The sequence below is a fragment of the Nerophis lumbriciformis genome, linkage group LG38 (assembly GCF_033978685.3).
Source record: "Nerophis lumbriciformis linkage group LG38, RoL_Nlum_v2.1, whole genome shotgun sequence".
In the NCBI taxonomy this organism is placed as follows: Eukaryota; Metazoa; Chordata; class Actinopteri; order Syngnathiformes; family Syngnathidae; genus Nerophis; species Nerophis lumbriciformis.
Genome location: NC_084585.2, coordinates 12,819,554 through 12,846,822, shown reverse-complemented (window position 1 = coordinate 12,846,822; position 27,269 = coordinate 12,819,554). Strand labels below are relative to the sequence as shown.

The 27,269-nt window shown below is 37.5% G+C and overlaps 1 protein-coding gene across 3 annotated transcripts in view; it reads left to right on the top strand.

The window, feature by feature from the left end:
- The window catches only part of LOC133578319 (calcium-dependent secretion activator 1), a 291,918-nt gene that overhangs the window by 182,902 nt on the left and 81,747 nt on the right, over positions 1-27,269 (top strand). For 2 of the 3 annotated variants that reach the window (XM_061932657.1, XM_061932658.1), the window contains 4 exons: positions 4,987-5,061; positions 5,504-5,587; positions 9,017-9,049; positions 17,527-17,634. In XM_061932657.1, coding sequence (XP_061788641.1) covers positions 4,987-5,061; positions 5,504-5,587; positions 9,017-9,049; positions 17,527-17,634 — 300 coding nt within the window. The remainder of the gene's footprint in view (positions 1-4,986; positions 5,062-5,503; positions 5,588-9,016; positions 9,050-17,526; positions 17,635-27,269) is intronic. The other variant, XM_061932659.1, reaches the window with a different exon arrangement.

The window sequence follows — 27,269 nt, the reverse complement described above, 5'->3', positions numbered from 1 at the left end:
GTTTAGTTAAGAAACAAATTCATTTATTTTAGCACATCATAATTGTATGTAAATGTATTTTTGTCAATTAGTGAGTACCTTCTTATGCAGTATATTTAGTTAAGATTTATTTTTTCTAATCAGCCTGACCTAAGTCTAAGGTGTAGTGTTAAATAGATAATAACCTTTGTGACTGGTTTCATATCATTTGTCAAGGTTGTAAACTGTAAGTACGTTAGATATAATTACTCAATACGATTAAAATCAAGAGTAAGTGTTAATATTGGAGTGGGATCCGGCCCCCTCTGTAGTGGAAAAGTTGGGCCTTGACGTTAAAAAGGTTAAGAACCCCTGCTTTATAACTTACATCACTGACACCATTTAAAAAAAAAAAAAAAAAAAAAAAAAAAAAGTTTGTTTTTTGTATTTTCTTACAAAATATAAGAATTTAAAAATGCCCCCCCCCCACCCCCCCCACCCCCCACCCCCCCCCCCCCCCCCCCCCCACCCCCCATGCTTTGACTTTGTGGCCTTCGGCGGGAAAAGCTGTGTTCTACTTATACAACCTGTAAAAATTGTTTGAAATTAAACTGGTTCTAAAGTTACCTTGTTATTAGTAGTTAATAGTTAATAGTAAGATATTCAAAAAATACGGTATTACTCTCTAGCTGGCAACTAGAGCGATAATTGCTGGCGATCTTAAATTCTAACATGAACATAATTTGGGGCGGCATGGCGTAGTGGGTAGAGCAACCGTACCAGAAACCTGAGGGTTGCAGGTTCGCTCCCCGCCTCTTACCATCCAAAAATCGCTGCCGTTGTGTCCTTGGGCGGGACACTTCACCCTTTGCCCCCGGTGCCACCCACACCGGTGAATTAAATGATGAATGATAGGTGGTGGTCGGAGGGGCCGTTGGCGCAAATTGCAGCCACGCTTCCGTCAGTCTACCCCAGGGCAGCTGTGGCTATGAAAGTAGCTTACCACCAACAGGTGTGAATGATTGATGGGTTCTACATGTAAAGCGACTTTGGGTACTTAGAAAAGCGCTATATAAATCCCAGGTATTATTATTATTATTATTATAATAACATAAATCTTTATTCATGTTTTATTTTAAACCATTAAGGTACAGTGAATAGGGTGTCCATACCACTACTGTTTATAAACTACACTACAGTGTGTTGGATCAATGTTAATATTATATAAAGACATTTACATTGGTGGAAAAAATTGCAGGGGAAATATGAAAAAAAGAGTCTAACAAACCAAACATTGCACGGCCCAAAGTTGAAGACCTCTGAACAAGATTGTGACATAAATGTTGTACTGTATTTATTTATGATCCTAGTATTAACATTTTTAGAGTTGTGATAAGTGTAAATTTGAAGTCTGGCAGTCTAATGGTGTTTAGCAGGCAGAAAAAGAATAAATGGAGGATTTCTGTTAAGAATAGGACTCCAAAGCAGATATGGACACTTAAGAAAAAAAACAATAATGTTTAATAACAAAAAATGCACTCATGAGCAGTGTTGGGTTAGTTACTGAAAACCAGTAACTAGTTACAGTTACTAGTTACTTCATTTCAAAAGTAACTCAGTTACTAACTCAGTTATTTACACCAAAATGTACTGTGAAAAGTAACTATTTGGTTCCTTTTTTTTAATTTTTTTATTTTTAAATTTTTTAAAAGGCTCCCATTAATGCCCTTTTAGCCTTCATTTCAGTACTGTTATTTCACTGGAGAATAATACAATCTGTTGATCAACTTGACATGCATTTGCATCACTGAACTCTGCTGAGCAATGTGGTCTACATACAACACACAAAGACAAAGATATGTTTCAAAGGGCTAATTTATTTTGAGCCAGAACAAATTGACAAAACTATTTTAAATATCTGCAACATAACATACATAAGTAACAAACCGCATAATAACAACATGTCACAACATGTCACAACATACCTGTAAACCTGGCTTCACCCAAGGAAGGCACACATGACATGATTATATGTCATGCCATATAATCATGACATATAATCATGATTATATGCACAAATACTGCTATACACACGCCTAACCAGGCGTTTTTCTCTCTCAAGGAATTGTGAAATAAAATCATGTGTTCAGTGAAGTCCAGAACACTCTACGCATTTCCCCAGTTTTAGTTTAGAGAAAAGGAAAGATTGGCCTAGCCCACTAGCATCCCTCTTTATGTTTGTGAACTTTATAATCTATACATTTAGAGTGATGTGATAATCAAACACTCTAGAAGTCTAGAATGAAAGAGTATATAAAATAATTGACAGAGTGTGTGTACCTTCAGTGATGAATGATGAGCAGAGGCAGAGTTTGGATAGTCTTCTTTAGCTCGCTTTCCATGTTTATGTGCTCACTGTCCAGGAATTTGGAAAATGTTTTTGTGCCATTTGCTGTTTGACGCCGATATCATGCTAATTAGCTGCCTGAAAGCGGGTGACTCCACTGTAGAAATAGCCTGCATGTTTTCTAGCACATACGCTGCAATGGCTCTATCAATGTTGTCCTGACTAGCAGTCCCTCCGTTAAAATCCTTAGGTGAAGTGTGTCTCTCTTTACTAGCTTCGTCGAAGCATGTTGCTTTTGTAGCTGTTTCAGCAGATTTGAATTGCTGTTTTGGGCAGGAGAAAGGATCTTTGATCCAAGACACAACTTACATTTAACTAAAATGTTATTTTCTTTGTGCTCGACAAAAGAAAAGTAGTGAGAATATCTCCATGTTAAGAAACTCGGCTTCGGCTCCGCCATGATGTCTTGTTAGTAAACACAGACACGCCCCCCACCCCCCACCCACCCACACACACACACACACACAGCGCGCGGCGCGCCTCTTGTGACACAGACAGAATCAGAAGGACGACACCGCAGTTCTCCAATAAAACACACTCAGATCTTCTCAGTTTCTAGCCGAAACTTTATAAAAAAAATAACGCAGTAACGCATCATGTAGTAACGGTAACTGAGTTAAGGAATATAAAAAATAGCGCGTTAGACTACTCGTTAGACTACTTACTTTGTAACGCGTTAGTCCCAACACTGCTCATGAGAAGTGAAAAAACAAGAATAAGGCGCATTCCAACAGACTGGAAAATAAACAAATGACACACGTAAAAGGAGTGGAAAATACGCTACCCAACAGTACCAGTATAGAGCCAAGTAAGGCAAGTGAGCGTGGTGCCAGCGGGAAAGATGATCACAAGAGAGCCAAGCAATAGGAATCATCTATGGAGCTGAGTGAACCATAGGCAATATCGGACAACGCTGTGACAGTCAGCCGGGCTTAAAAAGGGCTAATTGCTAACTGCCCGCAAGTGTGGGGGAGAGGCCCAAGACCGCCAAAGACACTGCAAAAGAATCCAGACAGGCGGCAGCAACACATTGGAGAGAAACGCCACAATTTCCTCTTTAATTGTCGCATACACTATAAGGTGAAACAGATGTCATTCACTGAAATATTTTTGTAATTGATAACTCGTATTAAAACAGAAGGCAGGCAAAGCAATGACACCATAAATAGGATCAGTAAGAGTGTTCAAATATTTCTTATTTGTTCCTGTGTGCGGTTTACTGACTCCACAGCATTGACAGCCTTGCACTCTTTATGACACTCAACCGTCTCTCGTGCACTGGAAACGCCAGGTGACAGCGTGCCAAAGAGTATATTTTGACGCTCCTTCACTTCAGCAAGATACACGTCCTACTCCTTGTAGGTGAATTCTGAATGGGCAGAGTGTGGGATATCGGTTTGCATATTTAAATGATTTGCCTATTTCAATGGGGGCGTGGACAGGGAGTGGACAGTTGCATTCCAAATGTGCGCTCAATTCCACACTGATTGGGATGTAATAAAGAAATGTGCTTAGATTAAAGCTTGCACACACTTTAATGCATCTAAAACTGTTTGTGCGTATAACGTTTTCTGGATTTAAGCGTTCACCATTTTTTATTAGGTAATCTACGAAACTCTCAGTACATGAGGCCCCTGGCTTCTGTCGACTGTATGGGCTGCGTCCTCACTAGGACCCGGCCTCTGTTGACTACATGGGCTGCCTCCCCACAGGCACCCAGGCTCTATCCACTGCACGGGCTACATTTTCTGTGACAAAAATACAAATTCCACATTCATTAGCCCATTTGAAGCATTCCATATTTCACATTCATTTTATAGTCCTTTCATTTCTTTTTTTTTTTTGTTTCTTTTTTTCTTTTTTTTTTATTAATCAGTCCAACAAAATAATACACAATAATACTATAATAATACAATTCCAATTCCAAAACTAAAACCGGCCCAGCAACATTCAGAATAGCAATCAATGGAGCAACTGAGAGGACACAGAAACATGACACAAAACAATCCAAAAGTAATCAAACAAAAATTAATAATATCAACAACAGTATCAATTTTAATTTCAACAATGTTTCAGCTCAGCTTCACTTTTTGGCATTCACACGATGTTTGTAGAAATTGCTTTTCCTTATAATACAATAATGGTTTATAAAAAATCAGCTAAATGTAAAAAAATGGATCTGCTATGCTGAATGTTTACAATTCATTAACATTTGTGAATATTAAGATGTTAGCATCGTCTTCATTGCGGTCACATCATAACTGTGTCTGCCCTGAGATCGGTAGGTTGTGAGTTCAAACCCCGGCCGAGTCATACCAAAGACTATAAAAATGGGACCCATTACCTCCCTGCTTGGTACTCAGCATCAAGGGTTGGAATTGGGGGTTAAATCACCAAAAATGATTCCCGAGCGCGGCACCGCTGCTGCCCACTGCTCCCCTCACCTCCCAGGGGGTGAACAAGGGGATGGGTCAAATGCAGAGGACAAATTTCACCACACCTAGTGTGTGTGACAATCATTGGTACTTTAACTTAATAATTAATTAAGATTTAAATGGTTTTGTATTGAAAGTTGTATTTATAGTTATGTTATTAACATGTTTTAATTATTTTCCTTCCAGAGACAATATCATTCCCAAATTGACAATCTCATTGAGGACACAGTGAAGGAGATGATAACCCTACTGGTTGCAAAGGTAAAGACCAGATTGATTTATCGATGCAATATTGACGATGCAAATAACAATATCTGACAAAATGTCAGTATTGGCATCTTTTCATGTTAATTGTATTTTACAGGATCAAGTAAATTGTTGCCAAATGTGCTACACATATTAGCTTTGACATTACAGCCTCGAACAATGCTCATTTCATGTTGTATCATAATAATAATATTCATATGTTGTGACCTTTAAAGTTATACATATAGATGTAAACGTCATGAGCGGCGCACGAGTTTGGTAGTTTCACGTTTGTTTATTAGACAGGGCATATTAATAAACATTTCTGTAAATGTTTTAATTTTAGCTACAGATGTTAATTCTATGTGTACGAAAAAGAAAAAGCCGACCGGGATGTATTAATATGCATGAATTGAAAAGACAAGATTATAACCTGTTTTCTACCACTCTCTTCCAGTTTGTGGTCATTCTGGAAAGTGTTTTAGCGAAGCTCTCCAGATACGATGAAGGAACACTATTCTCCTCTTTTCTTTCTTTCACAGTAAGTTGAACTTGATATTATTTTCATGTGTAACTATCAATATTAGGGCTTTCCTAAACAAGATTTTCTTGTGAAATAATGTGACTTCAAACAATTGTGGACACAATATACCAAAAGTGAGGATTTGCTGATTATTGAGCATCTAGTTCATGAGAGCCACAAAAAACTACTCATTAGAATACTTCTGCATTTACATCATTTTTATCTGTCAAACTAACTTTCATTTGGAAACAACTTAACAACTTTAATTGTGGACGAGAATACTGAAGCCCAGTAACTGTGATTCTAACAATCCCCCTGAGAGAAGACGCCTCACTTTTTCTGGAATTAGCGAATCAAACGACTCGAGTGAGTTCAGGATCGGATTCCCTTTCATCTCAAATCTTACTTTTTATGTACGACCAGCTCACATGTCGATGAAATTACACAGAAAGACTCATAGACTCATGTATGGGGTTATGTGTGAAATATTTCATATTGACAAAGCTTGTCATGTTTTGCATATGGGCGTTCACAAGAGGGAACTTCTTAGGTTGCAGTGCAGATTTTACTTCGAGCAATGCACAAAACCTTATTTTTTTTCTTCTTCTTTTTTTTATTTTTTGTTTTTTGTCCTGTACAGCTACTCAGAAAAATCATATTGTTGATGTAGATGCCCATATCGGCTGTACAAATTTACTTTACAAAAGAGAAGTGTGGGATACTTCACTTGTTGCCTTATTCCTATTTGACTTTATTAAATGGATTTATATTATTATTTGGTGCAGCCGAGCCGGCTGGAGGGGATAGAAAGAAGGGGAAAAAAAGGAAGACAGAGGGGGAAATTGCGGGGACAAGAGGGGGATAGGACAGAGAGACCACAACAACAACAACAGTAGCAAACACAACAGTAACAATAACAAAAACAACAGAACAACATCAGCAAAAATGATATGTACAAATATGATGGTAAAAATGATAGCAAAGAAGTAGTTAGTGAAGTAAATATTAATAATACAGATATGAAAATGAACATTATTACACTACAAATGGAGCAATACAAATACCAATAGAAATAGCACTATTGATAATGAATAATAACAATAATTACCTCTATTATCAACAATACAATTGTTTCAAATGCAACAATCCAATCCAATCAATCCAATCCACTTTATTTATATAGCACATTTCAACAACAAAAATGTTTCCAAAGTGCTGCACAACAATATTAAAAATAATATTAAAAACAATATTAAAAACGTAGAACCAATATAAAAACAATATAAAAATAAATATGATTAAAAACGATTTTAAAGGGAAAAACCTATTAAAACACATATATGTAATGATAACTTGAAATACAAAGAAAAAAGATAAATGGAGGGGAAGAAAGAGAAGCCAACTATATTAACCTTGTAGATTGTTATAGTAACAACAGTGTTGGGTTAATTGCTGAAAACCAGTAACTAGTTACAGTTACTAGTTACTTTATTTCAAAAGTAACTCAGTTACTAACTCAGTTACGTACACCAAAAAGTAGTGCGTTACTGTGAAAAGTAACTATTTAGTTACCTTTTTTTTTTCTTCTTTTTTTTTAAAAGCTCCCATTAATGCCCTTTTAGCCTTCATTTCAGTACTGTTATTGCACTGGAGAATAATACAATCTGTTGATCAACTTGACATGCATTTGCATCACTGAACTCTGCTAAGCAATGTGGTCTACATACAACACACAAAGACAAAGATATGTTTCAAAGGGCCAATTTACTTCAGGCCAGAACAAATTGACAAAACTATTTTAAATAGCTGCAACATAACATACATAAGTAACAAACAGCATAATAACAACATGACAAAAGAGATTCAGAAGGACGACACTGCAGCGCTGCAATAAAACACACTCAGATCTTCTGTTTCTAGCCGATACTACATAAAAAATAACGTAAAATAACGCAGTAACGCATCATGTAGTAACGGTAACTGAGTTACTGAATATAAAAAATAACGCATTAGATTACTAGTTACCGCCGAAACTAACGGCGTTACAGTAACGCGTAACTTTGTAACATGCTCGTCCCAACACTGAGTAACAATAGATTAAGCTTTGTCAGTGTGCCGTGTGTTACCCAGTTTCCCCCTAGGACAACAACGTTAATACACAAAACCTTATAAAAACAATGAACAAATGAATACTAATGAAAAAAAGAGATAATAATAACACTAGTACTACCTGCCATCAATGCACACAGCAAGTACACATATTGTACACTAAAGATACAGATTATGATTATAACACTGTAATAAGTCATATTGCACATGCAGCACTGTACATATTGCACACTAAAAATAGTATTCTTTGTACAAATTATAGACACTATTTAGACACCCATATTGGACAGCAAGAAAAAAACAGATTACACAATTGACATTTGTGTGTTGTGGAGTCTTGAAAAATTCAATTTAAATAAGCAGCAAGTATTAAGTATTGGTAAGAAAAGTTATCTTATTTTGATGTACACTAAAAAAAATGGAGTCTGCTAGTGGATAACAGCAAAGGGTTCAAGTTGTACTTTGCTGTGATATCATGTTTGTCTGATATTTGTTTTATGCAATATCATGTTTGTATGATATCAGCTTTTTATGATATCATGTTTGTGTGACATCGTGTTTCGTATGGAGCCAAAACATTCCCAACAAGTTTTGGTGTTGAAAAACAAACTAATATTGTAGAAAAATAAACAAAAATTACTAACAGTCTTTGGCTCCATAGTATTAGTGATATCATGTTTGTATAATATCATGTGTTTCTGTGATATCATATTTATGTGATATCACGTCTGTGATATCATGTTTCTGTAATATCAATTGTCTATGATATCATGTTTGTGTAATGTCAAGTAAACATGATATCTTGTTTGTGTGATATCATGTTTCTATGATATCAATTGTCTATGATCTCTTGTTTGTGTGATGTCATGTTAACGTGATATCTTGTTTGTGTGATATCATGTTTCTATGATGCCAATTGTCTATGATATCATGTTTGTGTGATGTCAGGTTAACGTGATATCATGTTTCTATGATATCAATTGTTTATGATATCATGTTTGTGTGAGTGTCAAGGTAACGTGATATCTTGTTTGTGTGATATCACGTTTCTATGATATCAATTGTCTATTGTGTGATTATAGTGTATCGATGATATCATATCTTTATGATATCATTGATCTATGTTCTGTGATATCATGTATCTTTGGTATCATGCTTCTTTGATAGCATTATGTGATATCATACATTTTTGATATCTTGAATGTGTGATATCATGTAGTGTAGTGCGTGTGTGATTATGTTTGTGTGATACCATGTTGGTGTGATATCATGTTTCGATATCAAGCTTCTGTGATATCACAGCTGCAATCCTCACTGTTTCTCTCTTTTTATGACAAGGTGAAAGCGGCCTCAAAGTATGTGGACGTGCCTGTAAGTGGATTTCAACAACTGCCTGTCATTTTGGGACAAACATCCATGATTTGAACATTGTTATTGTTCTCTTAACAACATGTTTACATTACATTATAATTAGAGTTGTGCATATTACAAATACAATACCTTCATTCCTCTATTAATTGTTGGAGTATTGTGGGAGATGACAAGAACTTTGATCTTAAAGAACTGCCTTTTTTTTGGAATTTTGCTTATACTTCACAATCATTATGTAAGACATGACAACAGATGTATTTAATGCATTCTAAATAAGAAATACATGCAAACACAAGTCTGCTTACAATGGAGCCTATGGGAGCTGCGCTATTCTGCCTATAAAGCCCTTAAACAAACATCCAAACACCTCCATTAAGGTTTTATATACGTATATATGTAATGTGGTAACAGGCACATTTGTAATAACATTTAATATATTCAGATTCTGATCATTTTAAGAACAAGCGGCACATTAAATTAAAAAACGCATCGCAACGTTTGCTTTTTTTTAACATCACTAATTGCCAGTATTCTGAAAATTACTTTAAAAAAGTAGTTATAGTTACTCGTTACTTTACCAAAAAAGTAATTGCATTACTAACAGAATTACTCTTTAATAAATATAATTAGTTAATTACTAGGGAAAGTAATTTATACGTTACCTAAAAAAAACAACTTTAAATATCTGCCATATGCATGTGAGAGATGTTTAATTTAGGAGCACAGTGTGTGGAGTCTGTGCTTTTAAAAGGCGGGGCCTGTTGCCTAGTGACTTGTGATGTCATCAAGCTCTAGCAGTTAGCATCGCACTTTGTCGGCTCTGACGCCAGCTCTTTATAATCTTTTTACCGGATTGTTACCTTTGCTTAATAAAAAGATTGAATGTGCTTTAATGGCTGCCATATCTTCCTGTCAACAAACGGGTTGTATTTTGGATGGCAAGTTTGTCACTTCAATCATTGATTTGTTGTTCAATATTCCCATTGTGTACGTGTGCGTATGTTGTTGTCAGCTGTGTCAAAGTGTGATAGTGTCTCTTCCTATTTGTAATCAAGTTCATTTTAGTAAAAACATATTTCCTGCATTGAACTTTCTGCACTTATGACGCTGTCTTGTTGTCGACATAAAACCACATCAAAAGTAGCGTGCCACGTTACATCAAGCGATCGCTAACGGCATTGTAACAGAACTAAAACTAATTAATTAGATTACTCCTTACTAGTTCAAGTAAAGGTGTTACTAACACTGTTATCATATAACGCTGTTGTTACAAAGACTGCTGATTACCACTTACTGCAGACTTTACGAGAGCCAAGGAACATAATACAACATCACTTACTGTACAATGTCGGCTGTCATTAGGATGCCTACTGCTTGGATGTTCATTTATTCCCATTTAGGTGAAGAATGACTCATAATCCTCGCGAAGAAAAGGGGGATGGAACCGAGCATCTTTTTTCGTGTCGTTCTCGCCATTTCCGGGTCTAAATTGGCTGTCAAAGTGTACCAACTAGTTGGAATACGTCCTCATCCTTCTACTATCCAGATGAGAGGCATGATTTATGATCTACAATAAACTTAAACGAGCAAGGAAACAAGAAAGTAGCTAATCAGTTGATCATGTCAACATTGGCAGACAAATACGTGATCACGGCACCACTATAAATAATTTGTCTGCGCTTATAGAAACAATATCACTAATAGTTGGTTAATATTCAAGTCACGAAATGTAAATGCAGTATTGTTGGTGCTTTTTGAATGGTTATTTATTGGGTTGTATGGGCGGAATAGAGGACCTCCCAATCGCTCTGCTGTATGCAGACTTTTATTTACGTTTACTTACGAGTTAGAATGTATTAAAAAAAATACATCCGACGTCATGTCTTTCATAATGATTGTGAAGGATTGGTAAAATTCCAAAAGAAGTGCAATCCCCCTTTAAAGTATAACCCCATGTATAAGCTTTACTGCTGTTTTCAGAAGTGACACATTTTATATAGGCTACTGTATTAGGGATGCACAATAATTTTTTTCAGGCCAATACTGGGACTGACAACTTCCAGTTTCAGACCAATACCAATACCGATAATTGATCATTTGTTTAAATATATTATTCTTTAAATGTAGATTGAAGAGTAGTTAGTGCACATCAGCAGGTAAAAAAGGTGGTTGTGACAAAGTGTAGCTGTAAATGTGTCCTGACAAAAGTCAGACAATTTAAACAAGCCTTTCTTTGCAGCTGGCTTTAGGGCAGCTTGGTTAGTTTTCCTAGGCTTTCAGAACACCGTTGTACATTGCTGGCGTTTCAGGTGGCTGATAAGGTTTGATGTGTTGAAACTCAATGTTTTTTCCCCTCTTCGCAGAATGTGCAAATATCACACAGAAATGTGTCCCATGCGATCAACGCCATGTTTGTTTACAATGACCTCAGGGAAGATTTATTAGGCTTACAGCATGTGGGATAATGTGGGATCGGTTATCAGAGCTATTTTTTTTCATCTTTCAGGATGATGTCATAATTGAGGCCTCGAATTTAAACTTTTTAAGGTCAAGGCAAGTGTTGCCTTAAAGGAGGGCTAAAATGTTATATATACTGTGTGTGTATATGTATATATATATATATATATATATATATACATATATATATATATATATATATATATATATATATATATATATATATATATATATATATATATATATATAGTGTTCATGTATGATATCTAGGGCTGCCAATTATGGCCAAAGTAATAATTAAAATTATTGTTATCAATATTGAAATCATGATTACTGATTGTTAAGTAAAGCAGTGTTAGGGTGTGAACGTAATACCATCTTGTCATTTGTAATGTCTAAGAAAAAGACTATAGATAAACGTTATCCATACAATTATAGACAAATATTAGTTTTTTTTTATTCTTTAATAACATCAACTTGTCAGCTTTTTGTCATTACATGATGCCTTTATCTCTATTTTTACAATTTGATAAAGAGAGTTTTTATTTCTATTTTTTTAAAGTTATGTACATCATGTAGATGATGTATCTGGACAGATCCATTATGAGTTTGAGCAGAAATATGTCGTATAGGAATTAACTATACACAATAAAACATTAACAAAGTGATATCACATGAATGATTTTTGAAGTGACATGAAAAAAACACAATTAATGTAAACTTTTTGACATCAAAATAAAACACAAAGCAGTTTGGCTAATGAAGATGAAGTCTAATAAACAAGCTTTATTCTTCTCCAACGCCTCCCTAGTGTTTCAGTACAACAGTTTGGCCAACAACAAAAAAACCTGGAGTGATACCACTCACATCGAATACACAATCTTCACTGCCTGCGTTCAGTTCGATGAGATGACAAAACATTATAGCTAGTATTGATGTTATTTGAACACTGATACCGTTTGAAGTTAAATAAAGGAGGAGTGAACATTCCAGTAAACAAATTAAATACTTTATAAACAAGTTGTGACAACATTCACGACACCTCACCTGCTGCAAAACATCAAATAGTTTTCTCCTTTGCTGTATACTTTTAAGTGTGGGGACAAGTGCGTCTGTCTCCAATATTGTCCACACCTGTCTCCATCCAAACACAGCAGTGCGTCTTAAACGCACGGCGGGAAGCGAGGGAAAATTACGTTAAACCAAGCGCTTGGCCCCGTTTACGCCAAGGGTAAATCTCCGCAGCAAAGTCAGTGTCGTTGGTCCGCCATGATTAACAAGCCAAACGTTACTGGTGCGCATGCGCCTGACTTCGTGTTGCCGAAAATGCATTAATAAATGACGGTTTTCCAGTCATTAAAAAAATTAAGCTGTATTACTAACCGTCGGGAATGATCGCAAGTTATCATTATACTGTTTACTGTTACATCCCTTGTCCATTAACAAGTAAAAAGTCAAGGGCGGTCACGGCATGTTCTTGCCGCGAATGTTGGTCAATTTTTTGGGCATTATGGCAAATGACGAGGGCGGTCGCGGCAAACGCCGCGGTAAAATTTGAGCGCTGATAATTACTTGTCTGATATTTATCATGCACCCCTAAAATATACTCCTATAATCTGGTCAGTTTTTTATTGAACAATTGTGACCAAATCGTGCCATGTTTGTTCCATTGTGGCAAATGCTGCACTGTTTACTGCATGTCTTGTAAATATTTGAGCACGTTTTCATTCGTAGCGTCATCATCCAGACGGTGTTGTTTGTTGTTTCTAATGTCCATTTATATTCATGTGGCCAGACACTGGCAGCCCGCCTGCCTCGTGCCTGCTCCGTGCGCCGTGTACATTGTGAGCCCATGTTGTGCAACACATTCAGCTGTCAGGGTGGCAGTGGTGCTGCTGAGTGTTTGGAAGTGTGTCAGTGGTGTGTCTGTGTGTGTGTGTGTGTGTGTGTGTGTGTGTGTGTGTGTGTGTGCGTGTGTGTGTATTAGCTGCCAACACATGACAAATTGTGACGAAGCAGCGCTTATGCTGGCAGGGGTCGCACTTCCCAGTCCAGCATGTTAATTATGTTCCGAACGTACAACTGTAGAATAAAAAAGGACTTTCATTTGCACGTTGTGATCAACATTGCAAGTGTGTTAATGGAGTTTAGAAACAGGCATGCGTTTTTTTTTGTTCATGACGATAACGGCCTGGAAGGCTAAGTATTTTGTGACACAAGGTTTACTTGAAGTGTACTGTATTGTCCACAGTGAATATTTGAGAGCCCCCTCACAGTCTGGTAAACCCATTTATCACATGACCAGACTGCAGGAGTTACTTGGCAGCTGAGCTTCAGTCTCTTGAGTGACAGAAGAACACGAGAGCCCCGCAGACTCCAAATAAGTCAAACACCGATCAAACGTCCAGTATCATTTTTATATTGATCCTCAGTCTCAGTAAAAGTGGAAAATACAACCGATCCACCCATCCATCCATGTTCTACCGATTGTCCCTTTTAGGGTCAGAAATGTTGTTTGTGCTTGTATACAAACACCGTTTACTTATGAGTTGGGAAATTGTGTTAGATGTAAATATAAACGGAATACAATGATTTGCAAATCCTTTTCAACCCATATTCAATTGAATGCACTACAAAGACAATATATTTGATGTTCAAACTCATAAACTTTATTTTTTTTTTTGCAAATAATAATTAACTTAGAATTTCATGGCTGCAACATGTGCCAAAGTAGTTGGGAAAGGGCATGTTCACCACTGTGTTACATCACCTTTTCTTTTAACAACACTCAATAAACGATTGGGAACTGAGGAAACTAATTGTTGAAGCTTTGAAAGTGGAATTATTTCTCATTCTTGTTTTATGTAGAGCTTCAGTCGTTCAACAGTCCGGGATCTGCGCTGTCGTATTTTACGCTTCATAATGCGCCACACATTTTTGATGGGAGACAGGTCTGGACTGCAGGCGGGCCAGGAAAGTACCTGCACTCTTTTTTTTACGAAGCCACGCTGTTGTAACACGTGCTGAATGTGGCTTGGCATTGTCTTGCTGAAATAAGCAGGGGCGTCCATGAAAAAGACGGCGCTTAGATGGCAGCATATGTTGTTCCAAAACCTGTATGTACCTTTCAGCATTAATGGTGCCTTCACAGATGTGTAAGTTACCCATGCTTTGGGCACTAATACACTCTCATACCATCACAGATGCTGGCTTTTGAACTTTGCGTCGATAACAGTCTGGATGGTTCGCTTCCCCTTTGGTCCGGATGACACGATGTCGAATATTTCCAAAAGCAATTTGAAATGTGGACTGGTCAGACCACAGAACACTTTTCCACTTTGCATGAGTCCATCTTAGATGATCTCGGGCCCAGAGAAGCCGGCGGCGTTTCTGGATGTTGTTGATAAATGGCTTTCGCTTTGCATAGTAGAGCTTTAACTTGCACTTACAGATGTAGCGACGAACTGTATTTAGTGACAGTGATTTTCTGAAGTGTTCCTGAGCCCATGTGGTGATATCCTTTAGAGATTGATGTCAGTTTTTGATGCAGTGCCGTCTGAGGGATCGAAGGTCACGGTCAATCAATGTTGGTTTCCGGCCATGCCGCTTACGTGGAGTGAATTCTCCAGATTCTCTGAACCTTTTGATGATATTATGGACCGTAGATGTTGAAGTCCCTAAATTTCTTGCAATTGCACTTTGAGAAACGTTGTTCTTAAACTGTTTGACTATTTGCTCACGCAGTTGTGGACAAAGGGGTGTACCTCGCCCCATCTTTTCTTGTGAAAGACTGAGCATTTTTTGGGGAGCTGTTTTTATACCCAATCATGGCACCCACCTGTTCCCAATTAGCCTGCACACCTGTGGGATGTTCCAAACAAGTGTTTGATGAGCATTCCTCAACATTATCAGTACTTATTGCCACCTTTCCCAACTTCTTTTTCACGTGTTGTTGGCATCAAATTCTAAAGTTAATGATTATTTGCAAAAAAAAAAAATGTTTATCAGTTTGAACATCAAATATGTTGTCTTTGTAGCATATTCAACTGAATATGGGTTGAAAATGATTTGCAAATCATTGTATTCCGTTTATATTTACATCTAACACAATTTCCCAACTCATATGGAAACGGGGTTTGTAGTTTGTAAGTAATTCTAAAATACATTTTCTGACCATTGATGTCACCCGGCCCGCCCCAACTTGTCCAAATCTTTCGAAACTATGTTGTGCTGTTTAAAAAATATTTGCGCTACTATTGTTAAAATGTTATTGGTCACACTAGGGCTGTACGGTATTAGTATAGTACCGCGATACTAATGAATCATATTCGGTACTATACCACCTCTGAAAAGTACCGGTCCACCATCCTCCCCACTCCCGTCGTTGTCACGTCGTGACATTGCTGGTTTACGAGCAGGCGAACATATTCCGCAGTGCACAATCACGGAGTACTTGCAAACAGACAATGTGTGTAGACAGAAAAGGGAGAATAGACACATTTTGGCTTAAAAACTAACGCTAAAGGTGAAGTTATAACACTGAAACGCCCACCGGAAGAGGTGCTTTAAGACATGGCTAGCTAGCTAGCGGCTAAAGTCCAGCCCCAGTGTTTTAGCTACTTCTAAATCACTAATCCTCGCTTCCATGGCGACAAATAAAGTAAGTTTCTTACAAGTATCATCCCTGCAGGACGAAGAATAGCTAAACATTTTTCACTACACACCGTAGCTCACCGCCGTCACAATGTAAACAATCACCATTGGTGGATTTACACCTGACATCCACTGTAATGATACCAAGTACAGGAGCGTATGTAGTCGATACTACTATGATTACGTCCACATCTTCTTTCGTTTTTTTTAAAATTTATATTATGTTTATAAGCTCAGAAAATATGTCCCTGAACACATGAGGACTTTGAGTATGACCAATGTATGATCCTGTAACGATTTGGTATCGGATTGATACCAAAATTTGTGGTATCATCCAAAACTAATGTAACGTATCCAAACAACAGAGGAATAAGTGATTATTACATTTTAACAGAAGTGTAGATAGAACTTGTTAAAAGAGAACGTAAGCAGATATTAACAATAAATGAACAAGTAGATTAATAATTAATTTTCTACCGCTTGTCCTTAATAATTTTGACAAAATAATAGGATGATTAATGACACAATATGTTACTGCATACATCTGCAAAATAATTAGCAGTCTTTGTTTGCTTACTTACTAATAAAAGACAAGTTGTCTTGTATGTTCACTATTTTATTTAAGGATAAACTTGCAATAATAAACATATGTTTAATGTACCCTAAGATTTTTTGGTTAAAATAAAGCCAATAATGCAATATTTTGTGGTCCCCTTTATTTGGAAAAGTACCAAAAAGTATCAACATAATTTTGGTACCGGTACCAAAATATTGGTATCGGGACAACACTAGTTCACACGCATTCCCCTCAGCCTGTACAATTCCCTCCAAACTTCTCCCAAACAGTTGTGATATGTCTGTGCTGTTAAAAGAAGTGTTCTGTTATGGTTTTATTGTTACTGATGTCTTATTATTCACATGTCGCCCCCCACCTTTTCCAAATCTCTCCAAACTTGTCCCAACGTTTGTGCTACATTTGTGCTGTCAGATCGTTTGTGCTATTAATTGTTTTATTGTTACTGATGTCTTATTATTAACACGCATCCCCCCATAGCCCGTTTGTGCTATCATATTTCAGTATCACTCACTGCCGGTATGAATAATACAATTTTAATTACTTTAAAACCATAACAGCACAAACCAGCAGAAATGTTTAGGGATAGTTTGGTAAGATTAGGACGACGTGGGGGAATCACAGAATTATTTAAAAACGGCACAAACCAGCACAAACAAACAAGAGTGTTATTTTAATATTTGGTGAAATAGCTGCCTGAATTGGATCAGTCATATATTGAGCAATAAGTTGAAGATATTTGTGTAACCTAATTAGTACCTGCTATGATATATTTGTGTCTTGCCTCTTTTAGAAGCCTGGGATGGATGTAGCTGACGGTTATGTGACGTGTGTGCGTCACTCCCAGGACATGCTGCGGGAGAAGGTCAATGAGGAGGTCTACATTGAAAGATTGTTTGATGTAAGTAAACCACAGCTTTGGAGCTTATCGTCATCATCATCCTTATTTGTCTGCATCCATGGAGTGTTCATCTGAATGCAGTTTTGGTCATGACAGCAAACGGGAGAGAACTTTCTCGATGTTGTCTATACAGGCTTGGGTGGGATGTCATGATCTTGTAATGGTTGTTTGGTTCCAAATGGCAGACACGCTCACTCTTTTAAGTTCTATCTACAATAAGCCGGATAACAGCGTAAACCAGTGTTTTTCAACCACTGTGCCGCGACACACTAGTGTGCCGTGAGATACAGTCTGGTGTGCCGTGGGAGATTATGTAATTACACCTATTTGGGTTACAAATGTTTTTTACAAACCAGTAATTATAATCTGCAAATAATGTGCCATTGTTGAGTGTCTGTACAGTCTGGAAATCGGCAGACTTACCACGTTATATTCTTCCATATCAGTAGGTGGCAACTGTAGCTAATTGCTTTGTAGATGTCGGAAACAGCGGGAGGCAGTGTGCAGGTAAAAAGGTGTCTAATGCTTAAACCAAAAATAAACAAAAGGTGAGTGTCCCTAAGAAAAGGCATTGAAGCTTAGGGAAGGCTATGCAGAACGAAACTAAAACTGAACTGGCTACAAAATAAACAAAAACAGAATGCTGGACGACAGCAAAGACTTACTGTGGAGCAAAGTCGGCCTCCACAGTGTACATCCGAACATGACATGACAATCAACAATGTCCCCACAAAGAAGGATAAAAACAACTGAAATATTCTTGATTGCTAAAACAAAGTAGATGCGGGGAACATCGCTCAAAGGAAGACATGAAACTGCTACAGGAAAATACCAAATAAAGAGAAAAGCCACCAAAATAGGAGCGCAAGACAAGAACTAAAACACTACACACAGGAAAACAGCAAAAAAGTCTAAATAAGTCAGGGCATGATGTGACAGGTGGTGACAGTACACCTACTTTGAGACAAGAGCTACATTGACGCATGCTTGGTTATGGTTTAAAGTCATATCCAACAACTGCGACAACAACTTTTTATTGTCAATATCGGCTGCTGAGTTTCATTTTTTTATGATTTCTGCTGATGGTGTGCCTCCGCATTTTTTCAATTAAATAAATGTGCCTTGGCTCAAAAAAGGTTGAAAAACACTGGCTTAAGCCTCGTTTCAGCCACACTAAATCAGCGTTTAAGGTCCCCCTCCTCGGACAATTTTTTACACCTGTAAGTGCGCCGTCTATTTCTTGAATCTCCGGTTCATAGCTTTGTATGTACTCATTGATCGTCTACAAACTGAGTTCGGAGAGGAAGTGACGCCAGAAAGACTGCGCCCCACACAGAAAGTAACTTCAGAAAGATGGAAGCGAGTCATCCAGACATGCCCATGTGGAAATCACACACTTAAGAGAAGCAAACGCGCGAATGCAGCTATTTCGGATACAACACATCTCAGCATAGACGGTTGAGTTTTGGATAAGGCCTGGAAGAACGCCAGCCTGGTGGGATATGTTTGTCAACGAGTGTGTTGTGCCAGAGGAACGGCAAGAGAACTTTCGATTGTCCAGGTCAGCTGTGATTCTACTTAGTGAAAAACTTTGTCCATTTGTCAAAGGGGAGACAACGACAGACTACGAAATACAGCGAATACATTTGGACTGGCAAAGCAGACTATTACTAGTTATTGTCCGCGATGTATGTCAAGCAATTATTCTACGTCTAGTTTTGTATTCAATAACTATTGTGAAGCCTTGAAGTGGTTGTGGCCATTAAGTACAACCGCCAATTTCAGCCTACCAGCACAGTGTCCTGAACAGATATCTATGATTGGTGTAAAATGTTCTTTATCACATTGGTTACTTTCACACGTCCATTAAAGATATGATTCATATATGATGGCTCAGGTGTGATTCACTACAATGTGGCTAGTCTAACAGCTGCTGATGGTGAGGCAAGCAAGGTTTACTGTTAAAAGAAATGTGGCAATAGGATACATTGAAACACAGGGTAAGGATACACTTCCAGGTCAGAGGTGACTATGACATGCGCATTTTTTTCGCGCATGCGTACTAGGTCGCGTTGCGCCGGCGAATGGAGGGGGTCAGGGGGTCTTAAACGACCATTGTGTGTGTGTGTGGACACAGATAAGGTTAGGTGGGATTTACCCTGGATAAGCTTAGCCGTTAGTGTAGAAGGGGCCTCAGTGTCAACAAAGCAGCGTGTTTAAAAGGGTCATATATTGGTTTTTTTTCAAGATTTCAAACACTTTGTTGTGGTCTACATAACATGTAATGGGGGTTCTTTGGTCAAAATGTCGCAGAACTTCTGTTTTACAGACCATCTTCAAGCCGCTTTTTTGACAGTCTCTTCAGAATGCGCCGTTTTGTTGGCGGTTTTATTTACGTGGCTCCTCTTCGACTGCATCTTCTCCCCGTCAACCATGTTGTACTTTTTAGCGCTCCTATAAGTTAGAACGATTGATTGATTGAATTATTTATTTCAAACCTGCACAGTACAACACACACTTTTTTTTTTTTTAAACATTTTGGCAGGGACATTTATGCAAGGCTTGAAAAGGGGTTGGATGAAGCAAATGCTTATAATATCCCAACCCCTCTCACTCATTCCACATTTAACATAAACAATATAATACAAGAACAATACTATACAAACAAAAACAAGAAAAGCTCCTGTACACTAACAATACAATAGTACCACTGTTGCTATAAAACAAGACAAGACGAGACAAAACACACACACACACACACACACATACACACACACACAGGCCCAAACACTCTCTGACAATACACCTCTCTCCCATCGCGCTGTGCTTAGGGCATCACTCTCTTTCCTCCTCGTACTTCTTCAGTACTTCTTTTTTAAACAGTCTTTTAAATGTAATCATGTTAGAACAGGTTTTTAACTCGTCCCCTAAGTTGTTCCACAGACTGACTCCACGCACTGAAATGCACATTGATTTTAAAGTTGTTCTAAATTTAGGCAAATATAATTTGTTGTTTCCTCTTAGACTGTAACTATGATGAGCATCTCTATCCTGGAATAGGTTTTGTATATTGGATGGTAGAGAGTTTTGGGATGCCCTAAACATAATTTGAGCAGTTTTAAAATTGATCACATCGTGCAGTTTAAGTTGCTTTAACTCCATGAATAGTGGATTTGAATGATGTAAGTAGTGAACATTGGACACAATCCTAATGGCCTTTTTCTGCAGAGTGACTAAAGGCTGTAGATGGGATTTATAACAATTTCCCCAGACTTCAACACAATAGTTTAGATATGACATAATAAATGAATGATACAATAAAAGCAGAGCATTGGTGTTCAATAAATGACATGATCTCCTCATCATTCCAACACATTTAGCAACTTTTGTCCTCAGGTAATTTATATGAGGCTTCCATGATATATTTTCATCTATTACCACTCCTAAGAATGAATTTTGTTGAACATATTCTATTGGTGTATCATCAATAACAATCCTGATGGGTATTTCACTTTTGCGATTGCTAAAGAGCATGATTTTGGTCTTCTTTAAATTCAGAGACAATTTGTTGGTATTAAACCAAGTTTTTAACTTGATCATCTCCTCAGTTACAGAGGCCAGAAGTTGCTTAACGTCGTCACCTGCACATGTAATGGTTGTGTCGTCAGCAAAGAGGATGAACTTCAGCAGTGTTGATACTTTACATATTTCATTGATATACATTATAAATAGTGTGGGTCCCAGTATCGACCCCTGGGGGACTCCACAGGTTATGTTCATGAGTGTAGATTGATGTTGGTCGATCTGAACAATCTGCTGTCTCTCATTCAAGTAGCTCTTCAGCCATTTCCCTGCCACTCCCCTTATGCCATAGTTTTCCAGTTTGTTTACCAAAATCTGGTGATCAATGGTATCGAAAGCCTTTTGCAGGTCAATAAAAATTCCTAAAACAAATTTGTTTTTCTCGATACCATTAGTAATGTTCTCTATTAGATCACTTAGAGCTAATGAAGTTGACCTATTTTGTCGGAACCCATATTGACAATCAGATAATAATGTGTGTTTTTCAATGAAGCCACGAAGTCTATTATCAAATAATTTTTCCAAAATTTTTGACAACTGTGGCAGAAGGGAGATGGGCCGGTAATTTGTGAAGTGGTGTTTGTCTCCAGATTTGAAGATGGGGATGACTTTTGAGAGTTTCATTTGTGAAGGAAATTGTCCAAGTTGAAAAGATAAATTGCAGATGTATGTGAATGGTTTGATGATTTCTTCCGCTACATTCCGGACCGTCCTCATGTCGAGGTCATAAATGTCACGTGATGTTTTGTTCTTGCTTTTATGAATAATCTCTAAAACTTCCTTTTCGACAGTCGGAATAAGGAACATCGAGTAAGGATTTTTTCCAATAAGTTCCATAGGCTGTACATCATTAATTGGGATTTTGTTTGCCAGCTCAGGCCCAACTTTAACAAAAAACATATTGAAGCCGTCAGCAATCATCTTCTTGTCACTTATGATTTGGTCGTTCTCAACAAAAAACTCTGGATAACAAGGACTGTTTGAACCATGCCCAATAATTGTATTTAATACCTTCCAAATTCCCTTTATATCACTTTTCTTTTGGATTAATAGTTTGGTGGTGTATTCTTTTCTGCTTGCTCTTAATATGCTGGTTAATTTATTTTTATATGTTTTGTACTTTTGTTCTGTTTCTATGGTTTGATGCCTAAAAAAAGTCCTATATAAATAATTTTTCTTTTTGCAAGCGTTCGCAAGCCCTTTAGTTATCCATGGAGTTTTTGTGGAGTTAGTTATAGTGCATTTTTTGATGGGGCAGTGTGTATCATAAAGTGAGAAAAAAATGTCATGAAATAAATTATAAGCTGCATTTATATCTGACGTTTGAAAAACAGAATCCCAGTTGTGTTTTGCTAAATCATTCTTTAGTGCTGTTAATGATCTTTCTGTTGTGTCTCTACGATAATATTCACTATTTACAGGTTTGGATGTTTTGCAGTTAATATTATACACCATGAACACGGGTAAATGATCACTGACGTCACTCACTAACAAGCCTCCAGTTACAGTCTGATCTACAATGTTACAAAATATGTTGTCAATAAGTGTCGTGCTGTGTGTTGTGATTCTAGTGGGTCGTGTGATCAGTGGGAATAAGCCCATGGAGAACATGGTGTCAATAAATTTTGCTGTGTGTTTGTGTTTATTAGGATTCAAAAGGTTGATATTAAAGTCACCACATACTATATATTTTTTGTTTCTCTTAAATAATTTTTCCATCCATTCATTAAATATTTTTAAGTCGGATCCTGGTGTTCTATAAATGCAGCTTACAATAATGTGTTTCCTATTTGAAAATGATAATTCTACAGTGACGCATTCGAAGAGTTCCTCAACAGTTAAACACATATCATTTACAATACTACAGCTGATATTTTTGTCCACATACAGAGCCACACCCCCTCCTCTCTTATTTTTACGGTTGGTGCAAAACATTTCATACCCATTTAATTCAAACTCATTACTTGTATTCTCATTCATCCATGTCTCTGAAATACCTATAATATTAAATGGAGATTTGAACTGATTCAAATAGTCCTGGATATCATCAAAATGAGAGTATAGACTCCTGCTATTAAAATGTACTAGAGATATGTTTTTATCTTGCATAAATGTTTTATCAAATGTGACGTCAGTATAATATAAACAATCATTGTTGGTGTTTTGAGGAGCATTTCTCTCTGGATCCATTTCGCTCATAAATCTTTGTGATTTGTAGTTGATGTGGTCTGAGAAACTGATCGATTCCAAATTGTGGGAGTTTATCAAATCTTCATTCTCCTCTATTTCAGAGGAGAATTCACTATCAGAACTATCCATATAGTGTTATTTCAGAAACATGAAAGGAAGAAGAGGGTGTGTGATCATGGTCAGATAAATCATTCCTCTGTTCATGAAACATGAACAAGAGAAGAGGGCATATGGTCAAAGACTGTGGGCCACAGACACACAACACAAACATGCACACAACTGGACCATTCAACTGGATACAACGATACGCTCATACTTGCCAACCTTGAGACCTCCGATTTCGGGAGGTGGGGGGGGGGGGGGGGGGGGGGGCGTGGTTGGGGGGGGGGCGTGGGCGTGGTTAAGAGGGGAGGAGTATATTTACAGCTAGAATTCACCAAGTCAAGTATTTCATATATATATCTATAAGAAATACTTTCAGTGAATTCTAGCTATATATATATATATATATTTATTTTATTATATATATATATATATATATATATAAGAGAAATACTTGAATTTCAGTGTTCATTTATTTACACATATACACACACATAACACTCATCTACTCATTGTTGAGTTAAGGGTTGAATTGTCCATCCTTGTTCTATTCTCTGTCACTATTTTTCTAACCATGCTGAACACCCTCTCTGATGATGCATTCTGCTTCGTCTCCTTGTTGTGTGCGCAGTTGTGCACTGCACTCTTTAAAAGCCATAGATGTTATTGTCACATATGCATGTACAGTACATGGCAGTATTGTGCTGTTTAAGAGTGTCACACCATTGCTGTTTACGGCAGACGAACTGCTGTACGGTAGACGAAAACGTAACTGCTGTTGTTGTGTGTTGTTACCGTGCTGGGAGGACGTTAATGAAACTGCCTAACAATAAACCCACATAAGAAACCAAGAACTCGCCCTCGATCATTCTACAGTTATAACGTGATTGGGCAGGCACGCTGTTTATATTGTGGGAAAGCAGACGTGAAAACAGGCTGTCGACACGTCACTCAGGTCCGCCTGAATTTCGGGAGATTTTCGGGATAAAATTTGTCCCGGGAGGTTTTCGGGAGAGGCGCTGAATTTCGGGAGTCTCCCGGGAGGGTTGGCAAGTATCCAATCCAATCCAATCCACTTTATTTATATAGCACATTTAAACAACAAAATGTTTCCAAAGTGCTGCACAACAATATTAAACACAATTAAAAACAATATAAAATAAATGTGATTAAAAACAATTTCAAAGGGTAAAACCAATTAAAACAGTAAATAGAAAGCAAAAGCAAAATTTTAAAAACACAGAGGACAACAGAGGACCACACAACTCACGTAGTGTTAAAAGCCAGAGAATAAAAGTGGGTCTTAAGACGAGACTTAAAACATTCCACTGTGGGAGCAGTTCGAACATGGAGGGGCAGAGTGTTCCAGAGCTTAGGGCCGACCACAGAGAAGGCCCTGTCTCCCCTGGTTTTAAGTCTCGTCTTGGACACCACGAGCTGGAGCTGGCTCTCGGACCTCAGAGCGCGCGCAGGATTGTAAGTTTGGATGAGGTCCGAGATATACTGAGGTGCCAGTCCATGTAAAGCTTTAAAAACAAACAGCAAGGTTTTAAAATCAATTCTAAAATGAACAGGGAGCCAGTGCAAACTCTCAAGGATTGGGGTTATATGCTGGCGTCTCCTGGCCCCTGTTAAAAGTCGTGCTGCCGCATTCTGGACTAACTGCAACCGGGAGAGAGCTTTTTGGCTAATGCCAGCATAAAGTGCATTGCAGTAGTCCAGGCGACTTGAAATAAAAGCATGCACGACTTGTTCAAAAAGGTTAAAAGATAAAAACGGTATGGATACGCTACTTTGTATTAGAAATGGCAACAGCGGAGAATGCATGTGCATGTATGATCCAGTCTGCCCCACAACAAGAGGATCGAGAAAAAGAAGGAACTTATTGACAATTGTATTATTCGGACCATAGGGAGCACCGGATTATAAGGTGCCCTGCCGTGTCTATTTTTATACAAAAGGTGCGTAGAAGTGGTCATATTATGATTTTTTTTTTTTAATTTAAACAATTATTGTGGTCTACATAAGATGTAATCGTGGTTCTTTGGTCAAAATGTTGCATAGATTATGTTTTACAGATCATCTTCAAGCCACTTTCTTATTTACGTAGCTCCACTTCGACAGCGTCTTCTCCCAGTCATCCTTGTTGTACTGGTCTTGTCTACTGACGGATATAAGTTAGAACTTTACGCTACTTTATATTAAAAATGGCAACAGCGAAGGATGAACGCCCCACAACAAGAGAATAGAGAAAAAGAAGGAGCTAGTTTACGACATCGTCCGACTTCAACGGCGGACCCGGGAAAAGCACTTTGGTTAAACCTTTACCATTTATGCATACTCTGCTGTCCATTGAACAGCATAATGCCATCTACTGGTCACACTTATCATTACACTATGTATAAAATAAAATTGCTTCAGGTTATAAGGCGCACTGTCGATTTTTTTTGACAAAATGAAAGGATTTTAAGTCAGAATCAGAATAGTTTTTATTGCAATTATTTGAGAACGGGTTCACAAACTAGGTATTTTTCTTGGTGCAATCGTGCAACATAAAACACATATGACACAGAATAAGTGCGCCTTATAGTCCGAAAATATGGTACAACGCTCATACTACAATGGCAGACTCGAGCAAAGCTTTTCGGGTAGAATTTGACCATAAATGGAGATATCCGCTGACGTCACACTTGGGGGAAAAACGTCACAAATTGGGCAAATTCTAAACGATTCGTTTGGAGGAAGTATGAAGGGAGGCAAGATTGAAGATAAATATCTCTACCACGCCTCCTTGGTTTGATTTCACATTTTCAGGACATATGCAGATTCCAAATACAAAAAAAAACAGGTACCAATAAGTAAGAAAAGTTGGTTTTGCATAAACTTGCTTTAGAACAACGGTCTCAAACTTAATTTACCTGTGGGGGGCCGCTGGAGGAAGAGTCACACCAATTATTCACTTCAGAATCACGTTTTAAACCGTGTGACTAAATTTGTTAAATACTTCTACCCTGAGCTATGGTAGGCCTTAAAGGGGAACTGCATTTTTTTGGAATTTAGCCTGTTAGTCACATTGTGAAATATGATTCGTACTACGCGGTTAACAATCAGGATAATGCGATTCATGTATTCAGCCCATATCGCCCTCTAAAGAATCACCAATAATTCTCCATTTACATGTTTTGACCTGCTTATTAACCAAGTATTAGCGATATTGTTATTATAAGAGCAATGTAGAGGAACTACTTTTAGTGGTGCCTTGATCATAGAGTGGTAACTAGCTACTGCAGCTAAGACATACTGAGCTGCTGCGTTGCCTCTGATTTGGTGAAAGTTTGTGCTAGATCAAGGGTCAGCAACCCAATAGGATGAAAGAGCCATATTGGACCAAAAACAAAAACAAATAGCAAAATTCTATTGAAGTTATAAAGTTGGTTTTTTTCTGAAGAAACAGAAATTGGACTTTGTATATATAAAAAAAAAAAAAAATTAAACTACACAGATGAAACAGATTAAATTGAGCTATGTTAGCTCATTTGGGCATATTTACTGTGATGCTTTTGCTCATATTTTGTTTAGTATGCATTTTCCTAATCAAATAAAGTTCAATATAGAGTTTCTAATGGGAGGCACAACTTCTGTATTTAATAAAATACGTATGTAAACAAAACATTTGATTATCATTGCGTGCAAATAAAAAAACATCATCCAAGTCTTCTGTCTTGAATGAAATACTTGCGTAAATAAAAATATAGCAATGA